The sequence below is a fragment of the Telopea speciosissima genome, chromosome 6, assembly GCF_018873765.1.
Source record: "Telopea speciosissima isolate NSW1024214 ecotype Mountain lineage chromosome 6, Tspe_v1, whole genome shotgun sequence".
In the NCBI taxonomy this organism is placed as follows: domain Eukaryota; kingdom Viridiplantae; phylum Streptophyta; class Magnoliopsida; order Proteales; family Proteaceae; genus Telopea; species Telopea speciosissima.
Window position 1 is genome coordinate 66,631,715 of NC_057921.1, and position 20,865 is coordinate 66,652,579.

The window sequence follows — 20,865 nt, forward strand, 5'->3', positions numbered from 1 at the left end:
TGCTTAACCAATACTTGACTGGGTGCCTGTATACAACTGTGCCTTCAGATGTTGGGTTTCCTCCAAATTGTGAGGGAAGACCACTAAACCAGGCTTGGTGCTGCCAATAATTGGCTCTAGAGTACTTAGTTGTATCATTTTTCACTGAATCTGTAGCATATATTACACTTCACCAGCTTGTTACATGGCTTAACCCACGATTCACTCTTCAATTAATTGTAGGTTTCAAAGCTGAAAATCTCACTGTCCATCTTTTCTTAATAATTGCTTTGGTGCTTTATATGTTTTAAGCAACTCTTAATTCTTCTATGGCTATTTCAACATCTACTGATAAAGAAAGAAATGTGTTCTCTTTGGTTCAGAATAAGATGTGGGGAGTTCCTGCTGCTACTTATTGGACATGTAAATGGTAGGGAAAGGCCTCCCATGGCGACTATACATGAAGACATGAAGCGACTTATGGGTGAGAGGTCAGCATCACTGATATGGGCAGCAAGCCAGTTTGGATCGACCCTTGACCCAGAGCAGAGGCAGATGGCTCTACACATCCAAGCTCGTAGGGTGCTTGAGTCATTGGATCTGTACTGAATCAACTAATTGGGAACTGACTGAGATGCCAACAGATCTTCGACAGTCCACTTCAGTCATCATTTTCTCACATCAATATCCAATTAGAAGTTTGAAGGAAAGTCAGGTTGCTAGTGCTAGGAGTGGGACAATTGGCTATTTGTTTATTTGTTTGTTTCCATTGATAGCCACAACCTAGGAAGGAGGATTAAGAGATGAGCAGTTGTGAAATCTGTACACATGATATAAGTTGTATATGAAGCATGTCTCAGTAAAAATGTGTTTTTCAGAGATTTCTGGGAAAGCTGCATACAATATACAGTTGTATGTGATACTTGCTATGAATACCAAGCTATAATGTTCCACTTACATGAGTTCTATAACCTTCTGACCCCATTTGAAGGGTCAAATTATCCAATGTAGCATATATCTCCTCTGTCCTATTGTGAGATCTATCACAGGCAAGAAACACATGGATCTGATATCTATCTTCGATCCAACTGCATCCTGGGCTCTTGTGCATTCCTCTGTCCTTAACAGTCAGCCTTGTCTGGGCAAGATTGTCCCATCTCCTTGCATAAGCATACAAGTTTGCTAGCTGCACATAGTTTGCAGTATTATGTGGTTCCAATTTGATTAGCCAGTTTGCTGCAATTTCCCCTAATTCAACATTCCTATGGATAACACAGCCACCAAGCAAAGCACCCCATGTCACAGAATCAGGTTCCACAGGCATCTTTTTAACAAGCTCATAAGCTTCACTAAGACACCCTGCACGACTGAGGAGATCAACCATACAAGTGTAGTGTTTTACTGAAGGCTCCACGTTGTAACGAGGCATCAAATCGAAGTACTGTTTGCCTAGGTCAAGAGACCCAGCATGAACACACAAAGATAGTGCAGATAGGAAGGTCACAGCATCTGGTCTGATACCATGAGCCAGCATTTCACGGAAGAGAGTGATTCCTTCCTTTCCTTTTCCATGCATAGCATATCCAGCAAGCATGGCATTCCAGGACACCAGATTGGGCTTTGATATCCTATTGAAGGCTAACTGTGCACGCTTTAGACATCCACATTTGGCATACATGTCCACAAGGGCTGCCCCAATATGGATATGGATGTCAAAGCCACATCTGATCGCATGGGCATGGACCTGCTGGCCTCGCTCAATGCTTGCCAACCTTGAGCAGGCAGGTAAAACTATGCCTACCGTGTAAACATCTGGTCTTAAATTTGAGGCATTCAGATGAGAGAACACTTGTAGAGCTGATTCATTGTGGCCGTTTTCCACATAACCTGCTATAATTCCATTCCAGGTATATGTATTTGGATCAAACCCAGCTATTTTCATGTTATGAAGAAGTTCCTGAACCTCCTCCATTTGATTGCAACGGGCATAGCCTGAGATCAAAGCGTTCCATGTTGCTGTATCCTTTTCGAATACCTCGTCAAAAACCAATTGTGCAGCTACTAGATCATTGCATTTACAGTACATTTCTACCAATGCACCACCCACAAAGGGATTAGACTGTAGGCCTCTAAGGATGGCATAAGAATGTATCTCCTTTCCCTGTTTCAGAGAAGCCATTTCAGCACAGACAGCGAGAATGCTCCCTAAGGTGAAAGAGTCCGACTCAATTTGTTCTTCCATCTGGACATCTCTAAACATCTGCAGAGCTTCATCAAACATACCATTTCCTACATAACCTGAAACCATTGAGTTCCACGTAGTAATATCTCTGTTGATCCCAAGAAGCTCCATCTGATCAAACAGTTTCTTTGCTTTATCGACCTCACCATTCTCACAATACCCAACAACCATAGTATTGAAAGAGATTAGGTTCCTCTCTGAAAGCTTTGAAAAGATGGTAAGAGCACTACCCATGTTACTACCCCTCCGATATGCATCAAGCAACCCATTAATAACAAAAGGGTTGGACAGGAATCCATGCCTGGTTGTATAGCCATGGATTTCCTTGCCAAGGCTTATTGTTTTCAATCTGGCACAAGCAGGCAGTATGCTTGCCAGGGTACGAGCATTCGGCTTAAACCCTGCTGCCTGCATTTTATGAAGCAACTCCAAAGCTTCTTTGTCATACCCGTTTTGTGCAAATCCACCAATCACTGCACTCCAAGTTACAAGATTAGGTGACAAATTATCTAATATCATATTTTTGAGCAACTCTAATGCCTCAAAGACCAGACCATTAGCTGCACAACCAGTGACAATAGAATTCCATGAAACACAGTCTCTTTGGGGAATATTAGATAAAACTTCCTTGGCATCTCCCAAGCTTCCACACTTGCCATACATATCTATCAGAGCATTGCCCACATAAATGTTCGAAATAAACCCACTCTTAATTACAAGCCCATGTAACTGCCTTCCCAGTTTTAGCGTACCCAGACCGCTGCAAGCCTTCAAAAGCACAGGAAATATGAAATACTCCAAGCTAATCTCTTCAAATTGTAGTTCTTGAAACAGTGAAAGACACTCCTCAAGATAACAATGGTCAGCAAAAACAGTAATAATAGCAGTCCAGGAGTAAATGTTTCTTAGTGGCATTTTCTCGAACAACAACCTTGCTTCCTCAACGCAACTACACCTACCATACATTTCCAGCAGCTTAGTTTCTAAAAACTCATTCCTGCAGAAGCCAGTTTTAAAGGAGTGGGCATGAATCTGTTTTCCAAAACGGGGACATTTACAAGATTCAACGATAGGAGCATATGAACATGAGTCTGGCGGACCATAACGGGACGAGAGATCGTTTTTGTTAATTGAGAGAGGTGAATCCATGGAGTGCTTGGCGGCTTTTGACATTTCAAACGATAGGTTTGGGGCATTGTGACGAGAGTTTGAATCATTGCAGGGATATCGGAATGGCGGGTTAACGATACGTTGAACTTCCGACACCGGTAGAGCGGCCATTTTACGCTGTAAGGTGTCTCAAGACCGTCAACTGTGCACAAGGGAAGATATTTTGGGCTTTCAAATGCAAGGTAACGACAACAAACGGCTAAGATGCCTTCCACTTCGTCGACGGTGAATAAGATAGACATTTTTTTTTTTTGTTTTTTTTTATTAAAAAAAAAGGTTATTTATTCACGCGCCCAAAGTTAAGAGGAAATCAAAATACATAATACAGATAGATACATGATAAACGCAAGATAAAAATACGTGATATTCAAATTCAAAGAGTGGAAATTGATCCGATCACAAATGTTATAGATCCCTCTCTCATCTTCTTTTCGGAGGTTCTATGAGTGTGTCTTTATCTAATCATATTTTTTTTTTTGATAGGTCATATTGATTGGCCATCAACCCTTGATATAGGTGAGATGGAGCTTTCCAATATTGAATGCTGAGCCTATCATGCCTGTATCTTCCACCAATAAGATGGAAGGTGCCTATGCGAGAACAGGAATTGAGAATGGATATTTTGGCAAATGCCCCATTTGAAATTAATAGGGGGACCCCTTTACAAGCTTTGACAAGTGCCAATGGATTGTCTTCCTGGTTTAGTCATTTGTGTATGGGGTGTATCTTGTTGTCACTGCCCACTCTTTAGCTTAGAAGGCTCTGTCGATTACTCGTAAGACAGTTTGGCCATTTCTACTCCTTGGTTCCTTCGACTCTGTGAGAAGGATGTCTTGAGTTCTACTAGTTCCCCCCCCCCCTCAATGAACTTTTCCATTACCAAAAAAAAATAAAAAAAATTCTTCTTGTCACTGAAATGATGAAGTGAAAAGTTGTAATCTTCTTTTTATTGTCCGTTGTCCTATTATCAAAAGTTATTTAATTGGGAGGTAAAATAAGGTTTTCAAAATAATTTAGAAATAGTTTGTTATTATGTAATTATTAAAAATTACATATTTTTTATTACACGTGTGAAATGATAGGATTTACTGAAATTAAAAAATAGAAGAAAAAATGTATTATATTAAAAAGAAAAAAAACATTATGACTTGATTTTTTGTCACCAACCTTGGTTATAATAAGATTTTCTCCTTATTTATTGTAATGAATTAGTGTTCATTAAGAGAGGTCTTGTTGATAGAGTTATGAAGATGGCCCACCAATTTTTAGCTGACAAGGCAATTCTAATCGTTGTATGAATAGGTATGGGATTTGAATAACCACACATCAAATTCAATTCCAGGATCTAATTTATTCGAATATCCTTCAACCCAATTGACGTATATCTTTGTATTTTTCAATTCAACCCTCTTGTAGTCCTTAACTTTTTTTTTTTTGGTGAACTTTGTTCGGAATGGAATTCAACACAAACTTTTTTTTGGGTAATAGAATTCAACACATAAAATGGGGACCTTAAAGTTTACGTGTCTATAAACTTTGAACCCCACTTGCTACCAACAAAAAAAAAAAAAAAAAATTGAACCCCACCCTATTTGCCATGTGACAAAAATTGGGTCATCCAAACAAGCTTTGTCCACACCTCATCCGGGGGCTGAACTTGTGAGGACGACCCATCATAGGTAACTTGACCCCAATTTTCTTAAATTCTCTCAATTTTGTGTGTGTGCAACTCCTAGTTATATTAGAAAAAAAGATTTTAGCATGTCCTTATTCGGAAGTAGACAAGTATGCCTTGTATTATATGTCACATGGAAGATTAATTTGGAAATTCTGGCAGTTTAATGTTTAGAAAATGAGATGGATTTGCCACATGTCAAATTTAAAATTTATTTTTCACCTTTACAAATTTCAATTGTACCCTAAAAATATTGGGGGTCATCTTATACATAAAATTTCAACCTCACCATATAAGCCTTGGACATCGTCTTCATTCTAGGGAAGCAGTTTTTTGTACGGGAGTGTGGCCTACGCCAGCACTCCCATGTGTCTATCTCTCTCCTTCTTAAAACAAGAGGACAAAAGTATCTTTTCACATGAGGAAGAGAGAGACTCGTGGAAGTGCTGGCATAGGCCACACTCCCGACACAACTTTTTTTCTATTTTTTTTGGTCAAAGTCTTCGCTGTGACATTACATTACAAGGAACGGGTTCTCCACGGGAATTCCCCACATCACACCAATTGTAGTACGAGAAATGGTATAATTCATATAGGCCCACATGATTAAAATAAGAAAGAAAAAATAATAATAAAAAAAATCTCATGCGAGAGGGTAGATTTAATATAATAGATATTGGCGTCGTGAGAAACTTTCTCCCATACATTATTGCCTTTTATTTTCTTTAATAATTTTTCATTACCGAGAAGTCGAGAACCCTTATTATACTAATTGCAATAAACAACGATAATAATCTTTGTTGTCCTTCTCTGCGACTATACAAGAGACGAGAGGAGAGAGAGAGAGAGAGAGAGAGAGAGAGAGAGATTTGTATTTGATCTCTAATTAATGGTTGATGGATTGAGCTTCTCATCGGGAAGAATGGGGAAACTGTACGTAAACGCAGTGCCCCCTCCCGATCTGAACAAGAACACGGAGTGGTTTATGTATCCAGGGGTCTGGACCACATATATCTTGATCCTCTTCTTCTCATGGCTTATGGTGCTTTCTGTCTCCGGATGCACCCCTGGCATGGCTTGGACCATCGTCAATCTCTGTCATTTCGTCGTAAGCTTCATCCTAATAACCCATCTCTGCTTCCTTTAATTATTAATTGTAGATTTGATGTCACACTAGAGGTTTTCTGCTCTCTGTAATATTGGGATTCTGTTTTCTGTTTTCGTGATTTAGGATTCTCGGGGCTTAGGTATGGGTTCAATTATATGTTACTTTTGATTCATTTGTTTTAATTTGTTATTTTATTTCTCACTTGGATTTAGGGTTGTGTTTTTTATCTTGTTATCTCTCACAGAAGATGGGTTTATGCTATAACAAAGGATCATGTGGATGATTTTTAACCCCGAGCCGCCCACCTCTTCCTTCCCCACCAACCATCCCCCCGGCCGCCGGGGGGGGGGGGGGTTGGTTGTTTAGATTGGGTGGGATGGAGTTGACGAATTTGTGCTGCGGTTGATCATCTCACATGGGGGTTTTGAGCCTTTTTAAATATTTTTTTTTGTTATGGGGTGATGTTGACTGGAAGCAATTAGTTTGAAGGAGGGAGCAATAATGAATTGGAGGTATTTTATGTTGTCATCAAGTTGTCTAATAGTACATGCAATGCCTTTCCTATCCTTTGATATAAGTGCATGAACCGTAGCTTGATTGCAGTAGTAGTTGTCTGATTTCATTGAGTCTTATCCAATTATATGGCTTGCTTGGTTAACTTTCACCACGCTAGGAGTACAGGATAGCACACTGGGTTAAAAGAGATATCTATTTTGTAATAGCTCTTATTCAGTTATTTCTTTTATTTTGGAGTACCAAGTTGATTATGCTATTTGGAGTATGGTAGACCAGAATGTTAATGCTAATTATGTTTTTAAAATATCTGGAAGATATCTATAAATCATATTTTTGCTAAAATTCCATGTCATTATGGTTTTATATTTTTGTTCAACATGATCGTGATTTCTCAAAATCACTATCTTCATTTTGTATTTTAGAGCTTGAAGAAACCACAAGATGCAGTGAGATTTTCTCTTAAATAAACACGTAGTTATCTCATTTCCTGGCATTGCATACTGGAATTTGAGAATAACTGATGCAGATAGGCGTTGGATAAATTAGGAATTATTTCAGCTGTAAATAGAAGCAGAGTTTGAGTCGAAGCTTGTTCAGTTGAGTCCATGGTAGCGTCTACCATACTCCAAATAGCATAATCAACTTGGTACTCCAAAATAAAAGAAATAACTGAATGTTAATGCTAATTATGTTTTTAAAATATCTGGAAGATATCTATAAATCATATTTTTGCTAAAATTCCATGTCATTATGGTTTTATATTTTTGTTCAACATGATCGTGATTTCTCAAAATCACTATCTTCATTTTGTATTTTAGAGCTTGAAGAAACCACAAGATGCAGTGAGATTTTCTCTTAAATAAACACGTAGTTATCTCATTTCCTGGCATTGCATACTGGAATTTGAGAATAACTGATGCAGATAGGCGTTGGATAAATTAGGAATTATTTCAGCTGTAAATAGAAGCAGAGTTTGAGTCGAAGCTTGTTCAGTTGAGTCCATGGTAGCGTCTTAACTCTATTCCTGTTTCAACTTTCAATTAGGATTTCTTTCAGTTTTAGGGTCCAGACTAGAGTCGAAGTCAATTTCAGAGTTTCTGTAGGAGTTATTAAGTCTTTATATACTTTTGTGTAACCATCGTACAAACAGATTTGAGATTTGAAAATTGAATGAAAAGGGGTTCTGTGTTGCTGCCAAGAGCTGAGTGCGCAGTTCTCATCCCTCCCTCTGATATCCTCTCTTCTCTCTCTATTACCTCTGTTTGCTTCTCCTTCTTTTCCTTTTGGTATGCTGTTATTACCCTACTCTGTTATTGCAACATTCAATATCTATTCATTCCCTCTTGTTCATGATCTGGATTGTGTTGCTGTTCAATTATACAAAATTTTTATTATATTTGGTTACCAAGAATTTTGATCTGGCTTTTAATTTTCCAATATACTCATTCCTTTTTATTTCCATTCCTCTATTTCCATTCCTCTATGTATCTTGATTGAGGTTTGGGGTTCCTCTTTCAGGTCACTTATCACTTCTTCCACTGGAAGAAGGGAACTCCATTTTCTGAAGATCAAGGTATATATAATGGACTTACTTGGTGGGAGCAGATGGACAATGGCAAGCAGCTCACTCGCAATAGGAAGTTTTTGACTGTTGTACCTATGGTACTGTGAGTATCTTTTATGATATGAACTTTAAATTTTTGCATTCTGAAAGTGATAAAATGACTCAGAGCAATGATTTCTTACTTGTTTCCTTCATTTGTACAACATATCCAATACTAGCCTGTTTCATAATTTGTTGACAGTCAACAACTTGGTGTGCATTCTCAATATGAATGTTGCATGCATAAAATTTAGTCACCAAATGTAAAATGTGCTTCTGGGATTAATTCTAAGACCGTATTTCCTGCTTTGAGTCTTTTGGGACGATGGTCATTTAGTAGTCACAAATGTGACTGACTCTATTTGACAAGTCATGATAGTCTTGAAAAAATGTTGGATGTGACAAAATGTACTTTGAGACTTCTGTTGATTGAAGTGGACACATGATTTAATGAACCAATGCCCTGCTGAAGTCATGAATCCAAGTTCTGGGCTATTGGATGTTGTTAGGTATTTGAAGAGGTTATTTTTGGTGTAATGTGGTTGTATTGGCCTCTTTAACTTTATCATAGTTCCAAATTTAGGTTGACTCCTATACTTACTTGGGGGGATGGATGTTGTGAAATGAGATTAAGCGTAATGCAAATCTTCCACAAGCGAAATTTTATGAGCACAAAATCTCAGTGACATCTTGGATTACTCCACAGATTTTTTTTTTGGGAGCGGGAGATCTTCCAAACAACTTCGGGAAAATCATTTTTATTTTTATTTTTTTGGATGGATATTAATCAATTCTTTTCATATTAGAGTATGAAAAGGAAATTCCCATTTTTGGTAATATATTTTTCTTGATGTCCTTCAAATCTAAAATATTGGAATATTGAGATTTGGTTATGACTTTTGAGAGATATATGACTGTTTAATTTGAGCTAAGCAGTGCAGACATGTTATGTATATGTTAATAATATTATTATTTTCTGTTCCTTTATATGTTTCTATGCATTGTCATTATATGTATACTTTGGCTTTCACTATTTCCTGTCCTTGAATTGATCATTCTGCTTGTTGGGTGACGATGGGATAGGCCTAGGTTCCACAACCAAGTCCATGCAGTAACCATAATTCCAAAATTCATTTTATCTTCAATTGGTTAAATTAAGAAGAGGTTCTATTGCTTGATCACATGCATCATGAACCGAGATAAATGTTTGATGTAGATGATGAGCATTTAGGGCCCACTCCACTTTGTCCCTCTCTTCCAACGTCTTTCTCAAGCAACGACTCCTTTTTCAAATGCACTCTTTCCAAGACATTTCCAATGGTTACATTCAAACAGCTATATTCAAATGGCTCTTTTCCAACAGCTTTTCTTCCCCTTACTCTCTCTCTCTCTCTCTCTCTCTCTCTCTATATATATATATATATATATATATATATATATATGTATATATCTTTTTACTTGTAGTAGGTTGATGCGGATCCGGGGTTTGAAAACCCTATTTGGATCGCTTATGGGCCCACCCAATTAACATAAAATCCAAATAATTGAAGGGCAATGACAATCTTGTAATGGCCAGAATTTTCTAAGGGGTTAAATTGAAAAGTGGATGTGGTTTAAGACACAATTGTCTTTTGTATTTTTTTGCATGGGGACAATGTTGGAAGCAATTATAAGGTATATGATAAGACAGTAGAGTAAAAGAGGGAGAGGGTACTTTTGGAAGCAACTATAAAAGAAGGTTAGAAATAACTCACCATTGGAGTCTTCTTCAACCTTGGAAAAGAGTGCAGGCAGTGGAACCAGCATAGGTTTTGGATGCTCGAACTGACCTAAACAGCCACAGTTTGACTCAAAATTTCAGGCAAGGGAAGCTACTCAAATGCGCTACCGAATGCAATGGCAGCTCCATGGATTCACAACTGACTGAAAATAAATCTCTAAAAATAACTCAGGCGGTGCACAAAAGGCAGCAGGAGGGTAAGAATATAGTGGTAGCAAGGTAGGGAGAAACGAAAAGAAGAAGAGATGAGAGAGGGATTTCAGAGGAGGAGAGCAATATATGCCGCTCTTGGCAGCCAGGTATTAACCCTAAACTAGTCAATCAATTTCAAAATCCATCCCAAATCGACGGGTTACAAGCCATTATATAGAGTTAAACACAAGTCCTAATTTTACCTTGAAACTGAAACAGTAGTCGACTCGAACTTGGACTTAAAACTAAAACACAAATTTAAATCCTACTTACTATTAGTGATTCTAAAAAGATAAAAATATAAAAAAAAATAAATTATATCATTATCTCTTATGAATCCTATGCCTAACTGCATCAAAGGTAGAGTTGATAATTTGTATTTTGAAACTTGTGGGTGTTCCATGGTGAGGCTATTATGAGTTTGAGGTTCTCTAGTAATCTCCATGAGATCGCAGAGTTAAGTGGTCCTCTCTGAACCTTGTTATCTTGTATTTTTCTTTATTTATTTTATTTTGAATTCTTTCCTTTTGAGTTGCATCAATGTTTCCAATCAAATAGTTTTACATAGAGCTATATTAATAGCAGATCATTTTTGTGGTATATTTAGCTGCTTTTTGATTTGGATTTGCTTATCCCGCCAAATGTTAGAGGTTGAGGCTTTTATTTTTTGGGTTTTCATTTTAATGAGCTGAATTTATAAGCCCATATAGTGGGAATAAAGTTAGTACAGGTGTTAGTAGTTGAGTGTTTGAGTTAGATTAGAATACTTAATAGTTAGATAGAGTTTTGTTTTGAGTTTATTCATTTTATCAAGTGTGTTAGAGTGATTAAGAGTACTTTTATGAATTTAAGAATTTTAGAAGGTTTTTATATATGTAATAGACTCCAATCAATTGGAGATGATTTGAGTAAAGAATATTAGTTTTTTTTTTTTTGAAGAGTTTTGGTGTTGCTGACCAGTGCATACGGGATTGGTATCCCAAACCTGATTTCTTCTCTTCTCCTCTGTTCTTCCTCCCAAGAAAACCGTTCTCATCTCTTCCCTTTCTCCTGACATCGATCTGATCACAAATTTGATTATTGGGCCTGCTAGCATCTGTGATCCGTAATCTGAATTTTCAGATTGCATCAGTATCCCCCCAGGGAAGGGGTTTGTTCTCCCATATACATAGGTTCTATTGTATATGCTTGTCACTTGTCAGTAAATGAAGAATTGTATTAGTTAAAACTAAAAAAAAATAAAAATAGTGTTGGAGTCCGAATCTGAGGAGTGGGAGAAAACTGGTATGCTTTAAGAAATTTGCGAATGTAGTGCTTAATGACATGTGGAATAGGTGTATGATTTAGGCTGTGCCAATTAAACAGAAAAGAGTTTGGGTCTGGACAATTGAAAGTATATGCTGGAGGGGGAAAAAGTTCATGAAAACCATTCGAGCTTTAGAAATCACACCTAGAGTTTCTAAAAGCATCAAATCGAATTAAATCTTGAGAAACTTAGATTTATCTCGTTACTGGCAGGCAACCAATGGTCTTAATTCATTCTGTATAGTGTAATCAGCTACATTTACTTTGCATATGGCATAACTTGACCGGACTTTGCTTGGGACTTCTAGTTTACATAAAACTCTTGATAGAAAAGAGGGGGGGGGTAGAAGAAGAAGGGATTTAAGAATCTCAATATCAACATTGGATAGTTACTTTTGCCTTTATCCCACATTATTTTTTAAGGAGCTTGGTTTCTAAAGGGTAGGTGAAACAACCCCCCCCCCCCCCAAAAAAAAAAAAAAAAAGGGTCAATATTTTTAGAAGAAAGACCACTCGAAAACTAGAATATAACTAAAAAAAATCAATGTAAAGCTAGCTAAAAATAATTTTAAAGTTGATGTGCCTAGAGATTAGTGTGATCCATTGGACCAATCAATGCCATAGTGGGTCACACTTGAGAATCACACATACTTAGGGCCTGGATCTGTCCTGTATTCTTCCTTCAGAATTCACTGACCACACTTTTGTATTATCTTTGTTACTTCTGACCTCCTGGCCTATGGGGAGACTTCTTATGCTAGGTCGAGTCATTGAGTGTCTCCATGTTGTTGCCTTGGCTTGTAGAGAACTGTTACCACTCAGATGTTTGTTGAATTGGATTAGGAAACCAAAGGCACAAGTGGAACTGATATCATGAGTGATACTAGCAGACTGGTTGGGGAGTTGGCTTTCTTCCATTGCCATTGAAGGAATTGGATTCAGTGAAATGATTGAACAGGAGAGGTGAGGATCTGTCTGTGATGATTGGAGACCCTTGGTATGCTATTTTGGAAAGCTTTCAAGATATTACCTTGTGGAGGACTAACTTCACAGTGAGCAGAAGGGCTGAATGGGCTCTGAGAGCCCGAAACCCATGGTTGGACATTCATGTGAATGGAGATGGATCTATGAATGAGGTGATTGACTAAGCCTCACTCCTGGCGTGATTAAATTTGTTCCAAAGAAACACAAATCTTGTTTGAGAGTGAGCTCCAGGGTCAAGTATTTAAATTAACCTCAACTGCATTTGTTTTTTTGTGGTTGAGGGGGGGGGGTGTTGGGAAGGTAACTGTTGGACCAGAAGATAACAAAACTGATAGCTTTCAGGTTTCTTGTTTATCATTTATGTTTCTTGGTTTTTGCTCTAGGGGTGAAAATTTCATCCTGCTGTGGGTCTTGCTACCTCATCTTTTTAAATATATTTAACGCCATTGACCAGCATAATTTGCAAATTGGTAACTTATATTTGATAGTGTGCTGTCTGATATGGTGGGTTCTCACTTGTTATTTTGTACTACTTGGCCACTGTGTGAAACTTTTATTTGATATGGAAGTTCCAATCTAAAAAGTGGGAAGCGGGAAACAATAAGAGTTGAAAACCAATTATACAGAATCAAAGGAATAGCAGAGAGTGCATGGTTGTCATGGCTTTGCCTAGGCAACAAGGTGCCCCTGGAAGTCCAGACCCAAAAACCTAATGATCTTGCCCTCCACATTTTATAAATTTCAACCATTTCTTGCTTTTCTACCCTTCTATTATTCTATAATCTCATTTACCCCCTCCTTTGTGTTCTCCATTTTTTGACCTTTATGACCCTACAGTATACATTTATTTACACATTTAACAAATACCTGAAAATTTTTACATATGATGCTTGCCGTGGGTGCTTTGGCCTGATAGACTGTTAGTATATTTTCTAATTTCTGTTATACAAAACCTAATGAGATGCCCACTCTTCTGAAGGTTTACCAATTGAAGATCCATTTTATTAACTCTGTTTCTGTTGCAGGTACTTGATTGCCTCGCACACAACTGACTACCAACATCCGATGCTCTTCCTGAACACTCTTGCGGTGTTTGTACTGGTGGTTGCCAAATTCCCAAACATGCACAAGGTCCGCATCTTTGGAATCAATGGAGACCACTGAGTTGACCCATAGATGACAAGGCACTGTGGTTGTACTTCTGTAAAAGCCTTCAATCGTTGATGGTTTATATTCCTGTACAGGAGTCAGGATTGGAAGGGGTACTTTACTTTTCTTTTATCCTTTTACTTGACAAGTGAGCGTTGTTTGGCATGGACTGCTTTTACAAAGTTATATTTGTCTGTTAGATATGAGAATAATAAGTGTATTTGATATCCACTGTACAGTTGAAAAATTCTCCTGGAGAATTTTTAGTGCTGTTATTCTCATCTTCTCAGAACTCCAAATTCAGTATAGGCTTTTCTTTAACATGTATTTCTCTCAATACACCTGGATGAGTTCTACCCTTGGGAATGGAAATGCCAACATGACTCACTGACCATCAAGAGGATAATCCTCCCTTCGACATGATTTTAAGTGACCAAGTCATTGATCTCCCCTAATGCCTGTAATGGTACAAGAAGAATTGTCCCTTTACAACCCCTTCTGCCCCGTAGTGCCCTTTCACCCAAGCTTGGTGCTGGAACTGTGTGTTAGGCCTGAAGATGACTTGGCAACTTAATGCTAGATTGGACCCTTTGTCAGGCTTATGGCTTTTATGGCCCTCATGGGGGACCCAGTGGATTGGCCACGAACCAACCCATTTTTGGGAATTGTTACAACTGCATTTCCCTGGTCAGGTGCACATTTGAGCTATGTTTTGTATGCATTCTCACAATCTATAATGTGTTCTGGAGTGACAAAAATGTTGTTTGGTACAGGTTCTGATTTAGAATTCCTAGAATGGGTTCAAGAACAGTACATTTTTGTCGTTCCAGAGTGCATTCTAGACCCCATAATGGATACCAAAGACCACCAAGTGGATACAGTATATGGCTCACTATCTGCTATTTCTACCAGCTTCTCTCCCCCTACCCCTCTGCCCGTTTCTCTACTTTGCTCTTTTTTATTTGGGATTGGGGGCTTTGTGGGGTCCTACTGTAAAGAAACTTTCCATATGACTGAGACTTACTGGCATGTGGATTCCTTTTGAGATGTCATTCTGAGTGGATTTAAAGCTTTGCGGACAGACCCCTCTGACAATCGCAAATCCTTCTGCATATGCTCCTCATTTTAGAGTGTGTGGTTGGTGTAAGGTAAAGTGGCCCTTTTGAGATTCCTCCCCCGCCCCCCCCCCCCCCCTCTCTTTGTACATTCATAAATCTCAAGCAAAAGCAAAGGAAATTTATAGGGAATAGCCTCAACCCCAGCCCCATTATTTCGTTGTGTTGAGCTTTGCCCATCTTTCAGGGAAAATGCTAGCCTGCTAACTACATATCAAAATGGGTATTATCTCCGTTTTCAGCATTACATAAGTGGTTGAAAGTAACATAAAAAATAACTGGAGAAGCCACCCAGACTGATTACCTTGCTGCAACCCAATAATTAAATTAAAACTATCTATCCAGATCTCTACTCTCATGAATTCCTTCTCGTGTTTTGTTCAACTTCAGCTGCATTTCTGATTTCCCTATTTGTCGATGATCTTTAAATTTTTGGGGAAAATTGCGGACTCACCCGTCGATTTTCTCTGGATCAATTTGATTAATACACGACCTTTTGTGATTTGCTTCAGGATTCCAAAGGTTCTCACTTTTCTGCAGAAAATCAAGGATTTGATTCAATACTCTGGTTTTATTGAAAGCCCAGATAAAGGTTTCATTTACTGTCTATAACGAAGTTTTAAGTTACAGACCGCATTGAGGTTTATGGGCAATTCTTTGATTGATTGTATACCAAATTTATTCGTCATTTCAATTGTATGGTTGTCCCATGCGTGGACTGCAGTTTTGGAATTGGTATCGAATCGATACCAATACGATCCGTATTGGCCAAATCGGACCATTTCCCCTCAAAATTTTGATACCTTGATTTTTTTTTTCAAAGACCGTTTACCACCTCCCCTCTGTTTTTATCTCTAATTTGAAATTAGGTAGGTATCGAAATTGGTCATGGTTGAAACTGGTATGAATCAACCGATACGGCCTATCTGATACCAAAACCTAAAACCATGTGTCTATGTATTGGACGGTTTGGACTTATTGGGTTCCCACCACTTCTTTTGCCACCTTGTCTTTTTTTTTTTTTTTTTCCTCTGTTTTCCTTTTCCAGTAAGGCTGTGTTTGGTATGCATTCTTGGAATAGATTATGTTAGAAATCTGAACAAAAAGGAGAGGACAGAAAGAAGGCCTGAGTCAAATGAAATGCACCCTCCTAATCCTGCAAAGGGTTGCAACAAACCTGCCTCCCAAGATAAATCAGGCGGACTGTTACTGGTTGCAGGGACAGTAACATTGTGAAGCTATCAGAGATATTTTGATCATCTGGACTGAGAGAATTCGTGGCCCATTTATAGGCCCACAAGGCCTGTTCGGATGGGTCACACCCATTGGCTCATATGGCTTGACCTGACAGGTCATGACTATTGGGCTGGGCTCCCTTGGCTGTTCGTGTGGGCTGCAACTCTTGGGGTCAATGTTAAACCAAGGGTTGCACTCCCTCTTTGATCAGCCACCGATCCAACGGTCGGATCGATCCTAAGCACCCTTTGATCAGACACCGTCGATCCCGAAAAGATTAAGGCGACATACTGCGAAGTGCAAAGTGCGCCATCAAAGCGCCACATTGCGCCTCACGCACGCGCGCATACGCGCTCGGACGGGTACCGTCCTCGCTCGCAAGTGCACCGTACAATCTCTTCTAGCATTACATGTAATAATAATAACTACTTACTACTAACACATATAAACCCAATGAGCTTTCCTTTCATAGCCGATGTGGGACTAAAAGTCCACATCAATATTTTGAAAAATTCTAACAGATTATGAGTCTAGAACACATTTTAAAACTCAATTTTTCTCTACTTTCTCGCTTTAGAAAACGTTCTAGACCCATAATCTATCCTGAGAATACATTCAAACACATCCCAAAATGTATTCAAAATTAGGCTTTGCTTTGTTAGAAGTGAAATAAAAAACATTTTAAAAGGAGTTTTCTGATCATTGCCAAGTATGATAGTATAGACTTTAAATGGTGTAACTTTGAGGATAATAATCCTCCTATATCCTTGTATCCTTCTTTTGCTTAGTTTTATATGTTTTTAATTCCATTAAAAAAAAAAAAAAAAAAACTCACAAACATAGAAAATATGATGAGTAAAATTCATTCCAATATTCATCCAAACTACCATTTAATATTCTCGTGTATGCAGTGTCAAAACTCACCTCAATTGAATATTTTTTAAGAATTTTATCTTCACTCGTTCATCTAACCCAATAGGGTCTAACTAAACCTTTCATTTATTTTTTTGAGCCTTTGTCTCAGTAAGTCTGGTCTAGATGGAACCTGAAAATTAAGTTAGAGGGTGGGTTGGAAATGGCCACAAAATCTGAGATCCGTACAATGCTGCTATATAGCATGAATCATGCCAATTACAAAAATCACTTCGTCATCAGCATTACCATTATAGGAATTCTGGTTCAATGAAAATAGGGAAAATGATGTATACACGACATTTTATATATACATCATCTAACACATTCTCTCATTTTTCTGATCATTAATACTTTTGGGCTACCAATTGTACACTCCGATTACCATTGAAAGGGATGTTTCCCTCGCTAACGTATTTGATGAAAATATTAGTGCATATGTTCATTCTCTCCATGTGGTAATTTTTCTAGCGTTGGCATCTCTCTCTCTCTCTCTCTCCATATATATATATATGAAATTTTTTGTTGTAATCAAGGTTAGTGAAAAAGAAAAGGTAACATTACTTCTTTTGCCCTTTTAGTATAAATAATGCTTTGTTTTCCCATGAGAAAAAAATTCTCTTAATTTTCATGTAAATTTGAAGAGTATACATGACAATGACAACTTTGATTCACCAAAAAAGAGACAATGACAACTTTGTTTTTTAGAATAAATATTTTGCAAATCAGCCCAAAATTCCCTAAGAGCAAAGGGGGGAGAGAGAGAGAGAGAGAGAGACAGAGAGGCCCGGGGGGCGGGGGGGGATTGTGCTCCTCTCCAGGGAGCCCAACGCCCAGGGAGTGCCCAGGGGGCATCCAACCGTTGGGCTTTGCTTCGCACATCCTGACAGCTGATTGTGCACGCATCCGGTACAGCCCAGCCATTAGATCCCCCCCAAGCACTCCCTGGGCGTTGGGTCCCTGGAGAGGAGCAGAATGGGGAGGGGGTGGCTGTATCTAATCTATGAGATTTTGCATAAGACCTAGATTGAAGAACACCTTTTGGGTGCCAAGAATCTAACCAGAGAAAAGTCTCTCCCATCATCCATGCAAGTCATAACAAAATTTGACACCGTATGCCTAAGGTGGAGAATCTTTCTCCATGACCAAGAAAAATTCGATGGTCCAAATAGATTCAATTCCATTTTAAGAGGATGTGAGTAAAGTCAATCCACCAAGAAAGAGTAAAGTCTAGCAGCAATTCTCCAAACCAGTTTCTCTTCCTTTGCAACTCTAGGTGTGCAAGAAATTAGAGCTTTTCTTGCTTTTCCAAAGGAAAGAGCACATTAAGGATCTAATCTTCTAAATGATGTTATTTAGAATCCCCAACATCCCAGACCAATAGAGATACGAGGTTTGCATAATCAACCTGATGAGCTTCAACCAACCTGCATATATATGAAAATGCTCTACTTTTCCAAAACTAGAAACTCTTAACCTTGATTTAATAAACTTTTGGAAATAAGACAACAGACAAAGGTTATAACTTTTCCGTTCACCTTTTTGGTGACAACAAGAAACACCCCCTCGCATGGTTTTTTTTATTTATTTTCTCTCTCCCTAACCACCGTACGCAGTGCATATTGCCATTAGTGTGGCATAGGAGATTCCTCCCACACTGGCAGCATGGAAAGCCCTACTTTCTATTACTAGTGAAGACATTATCATCTCACCGTGCACATAGACACCTTGCCTAACCATGCAATTATAATCTTGTGTTGTTGTTGTTTGATAGCTCTTTCTTTTGTTTCGTTTTGATTTCTTTAACATCTATATTTTTCAATTTTCTACATTACCCAGTCCCAATCTCACTGTCCCATTTGAATTGGTTTGCTATGCTAATCCATCACTCACCACATTTTGCTATATAAGGTTAATGATCATAAAGTCCTTGTCCTATTCCAGAAGGAGGGAATAAGATTTGCTCCTCTCAAAAACAAGAAAAAGACGAAAATTAAAACCAAAACCTAGAGGAGGCCTAGAAGTCTAGAACCACCTAGAATCAAATTGGTGTTTTTATTCTTCAAAATGCTCTTCATTTCCCTTTTTTTTTCTACTTTTTTATTCTTGTTGGGATTGGGTTGCATGGGAGAAACAAACAAGTTAGAAAAAAGGTCACAGAGTTAGACTTTTAAATATATATACATATATTATTCAAAGATTTAAGAAAAAAATTTTACACTTTAGATGAAGAAGCTAGTTACCCAAAAGCCAAGCCAACAGCTAAGAAAACTGTTAAGTTAGTTAATTGACTCCAACTAAAAAAACTGCAAGAGACTGATGGCTGGCTCAAATACTTAGGGTTTTCATTATTTAGAGACCAGAGTAACTGTAATATGAAGAATCATGAATCCCACCACAACCCATTTAGACAATTAATGGGTACCCCCCAAAAAAGCACTTAAAATTGAAATCAACAAACCTCAATTATCATTTTTTGTCACCGAAAGCTGAAGCCCTGAAGCTTGTATATATATCTTCATTTGTTGCTTAAAGTTTAAACACAGTAAGTGGGGAACACCTCAAAACAAAAACAAAAAATATATATATAATAGAAGCATGGAAGGGTCCATTTGTAGACTTTTGGACGGATTGCAGAGGTGGGAGTGAGAGATTATGGTATTCCTGGGGCACGCTTGCCTAAGGGAATGTTTATGGGTCCCTTTTGATGACCAAAGTTGGGTGGGTTGTCAGAAATCTTTTTTTTTTTTTTGTTTTAAACACAAAAAGAGGGAAGAGATGGCATGGGAAGTAATGATCTTACATATAGAAAAGGAGGCAACTTGACAAGCCTTCGTAGAGTGGTGGATTTAGAAATTATTAGGTGGGCTTTTGGTTGAGGCAGGTAATTTAACTGGTTCTCAAGTCAATACAACTTGTTACAGAGCTGTTGAGCTCCATTTGTTTGTGTTTCTTAAAAATTAAAAACTAATGAAGAGGAAAGAGGTACTGATTTTGTGTTCTTTTAATTCCTTTTTAGAACTTTCCTTAAAGTTGATCTACCATTACAGTTAGTTGTTCCTGTTCTTCTCCAACTCATTAATTTGCTTCATGGAAGTGATGTGAGTAAAACCTGGACTTTCCTGACCTTACCTGCTTCCAAGAAGAAATTAAAACAAAAGGGGTTTGTTTGGGTAGAGAGGGGAAGAAAGGGAGACAAGCTGAACCAAATTCAAAGACAATATATAATTTCAAATCTCTGCTTCCACCCACTTGAATGGAACTAATAATACTATCAATGATGAAAATAAAATTAAGAATTAAGAAAGAAAGAGAATAACTAATGAAGACACTCAAAAACCTTTTATGTTAAATTAAAAATAAACAAATTAAACAAGTCATTCTTCTATCCATAATACTCCTTACACAGTTCCACATTTCACAAACTCTTGATACCTACAACTTGAAAATTATATGTACCAAAGCTCATCAACAGCTAGCATAATGGCAGTACTGGGTGCCCCTTTGTGTAATCTTTTTCTTGTGATAGAAGATGTATATAAAGGCCATACAGCAAGCCCTAGAAGTAGTAGTAGCCTTGGTTCTCTTATATATATTGCCCTGCAAAAGAAAAAAAAATATGGCTTTTCTTGACCTCTTCTTCTATTCCTAAACATCATTCCTTGACACCCTCTTGAAGCCAATCTAAAATAAGCTTCAAATGTTTGTAATGACGAAGAGTAGAGTGAAGAAAACAAGGAAAAAGGGAAGAAGTGAAGGGAATAAAGGAAAATTAAAATAAAAAAAAGGAGGGAGGGAGGGAGGGAGGGAGGGGGAGGGGGGGGGGGGCAGAATCCATGTATCCTATTTGTTAGTTCTATAGAACTCCAAACAAGTCACCCACCATGCAAATAAAAAAG

At 38.0% G+C, this 20,865-nt stretch overlaps 4 protein-coding genes across 5 annotated transcripts in view; 2 read left to right on the forward strand and 2 right to left on the reverse strand.

The window, feature by feature from the left end:
* The window catches only part of LOC122664958, a 24,178-nt gene extending 23,242 nt beyond the window's left edge, over nt 1-936 (forward strand). For both annotated transcript variants that reach the window (XM_043861006.1, XM_043861005.1), the window contains one exon: nt 363-936. In XM_043861006.1, the coding sequence (XP_043716941.1) occupies nt 363-588 (226 nt within the window). In that variant the 3' untranslated portion in view covers nt 589-936. The remainder of the gene's footprint in view (nt 1-362) is intronic.
* LOC122664960 (protein LEAD-SENSITIVE 1-like) overlaps nt 1-9,697 on the reverse strand; it is a 17,564-nt gene extending 7,867 nt beyond the window's left edge. Inside the window, exon 1 of the mRNA XM_043861007.1 lies at nt 9,671-9,697. The gene's annotated coding sequence lies outside the window, so the exon portion shown is untranslated. The remainder of the gene's footprint in view (nt 1-9,670) is intronic.
* Nucleotides 836-3,521, reverse strand: LOC122664956 (pentatricopeptide repeat-containing protein At2g13600-like). Its single transcript, XM_043861003.1, has one exon. It carries the CDS (start codon nt 3,500-3,502, stop codon nt 920-922), a length of 2,583 nt encoding a protein of 860 aa, XP_043716938.1. The 5' UTR covers nt 3,503-3,521; the 3' UTR covers nt 836-919.
* On the forward strand, nt 5,867-13,988 carry LOC122664961 (ORM1-like protein 3). The gene is made up of 3 exons (XM_043861009.1): nt 5,867-6,174; nt 8,209-8,357; nt 13,580-13,988. Exons 1-3 carry the CDS (start codon nt 5,956-5,958, stop codon nt 13,716-13,718), a joined length of 507 nt encoding a protein of 168 aa, XP_043716944.1. The 5' UTR covers nt 5,867-5,955; the 3' UTR covers nt 13,719-13,988.
* The last annotated feature ends 6,877 nt before the right edge of the window (nt 13,989-20,865 follow it).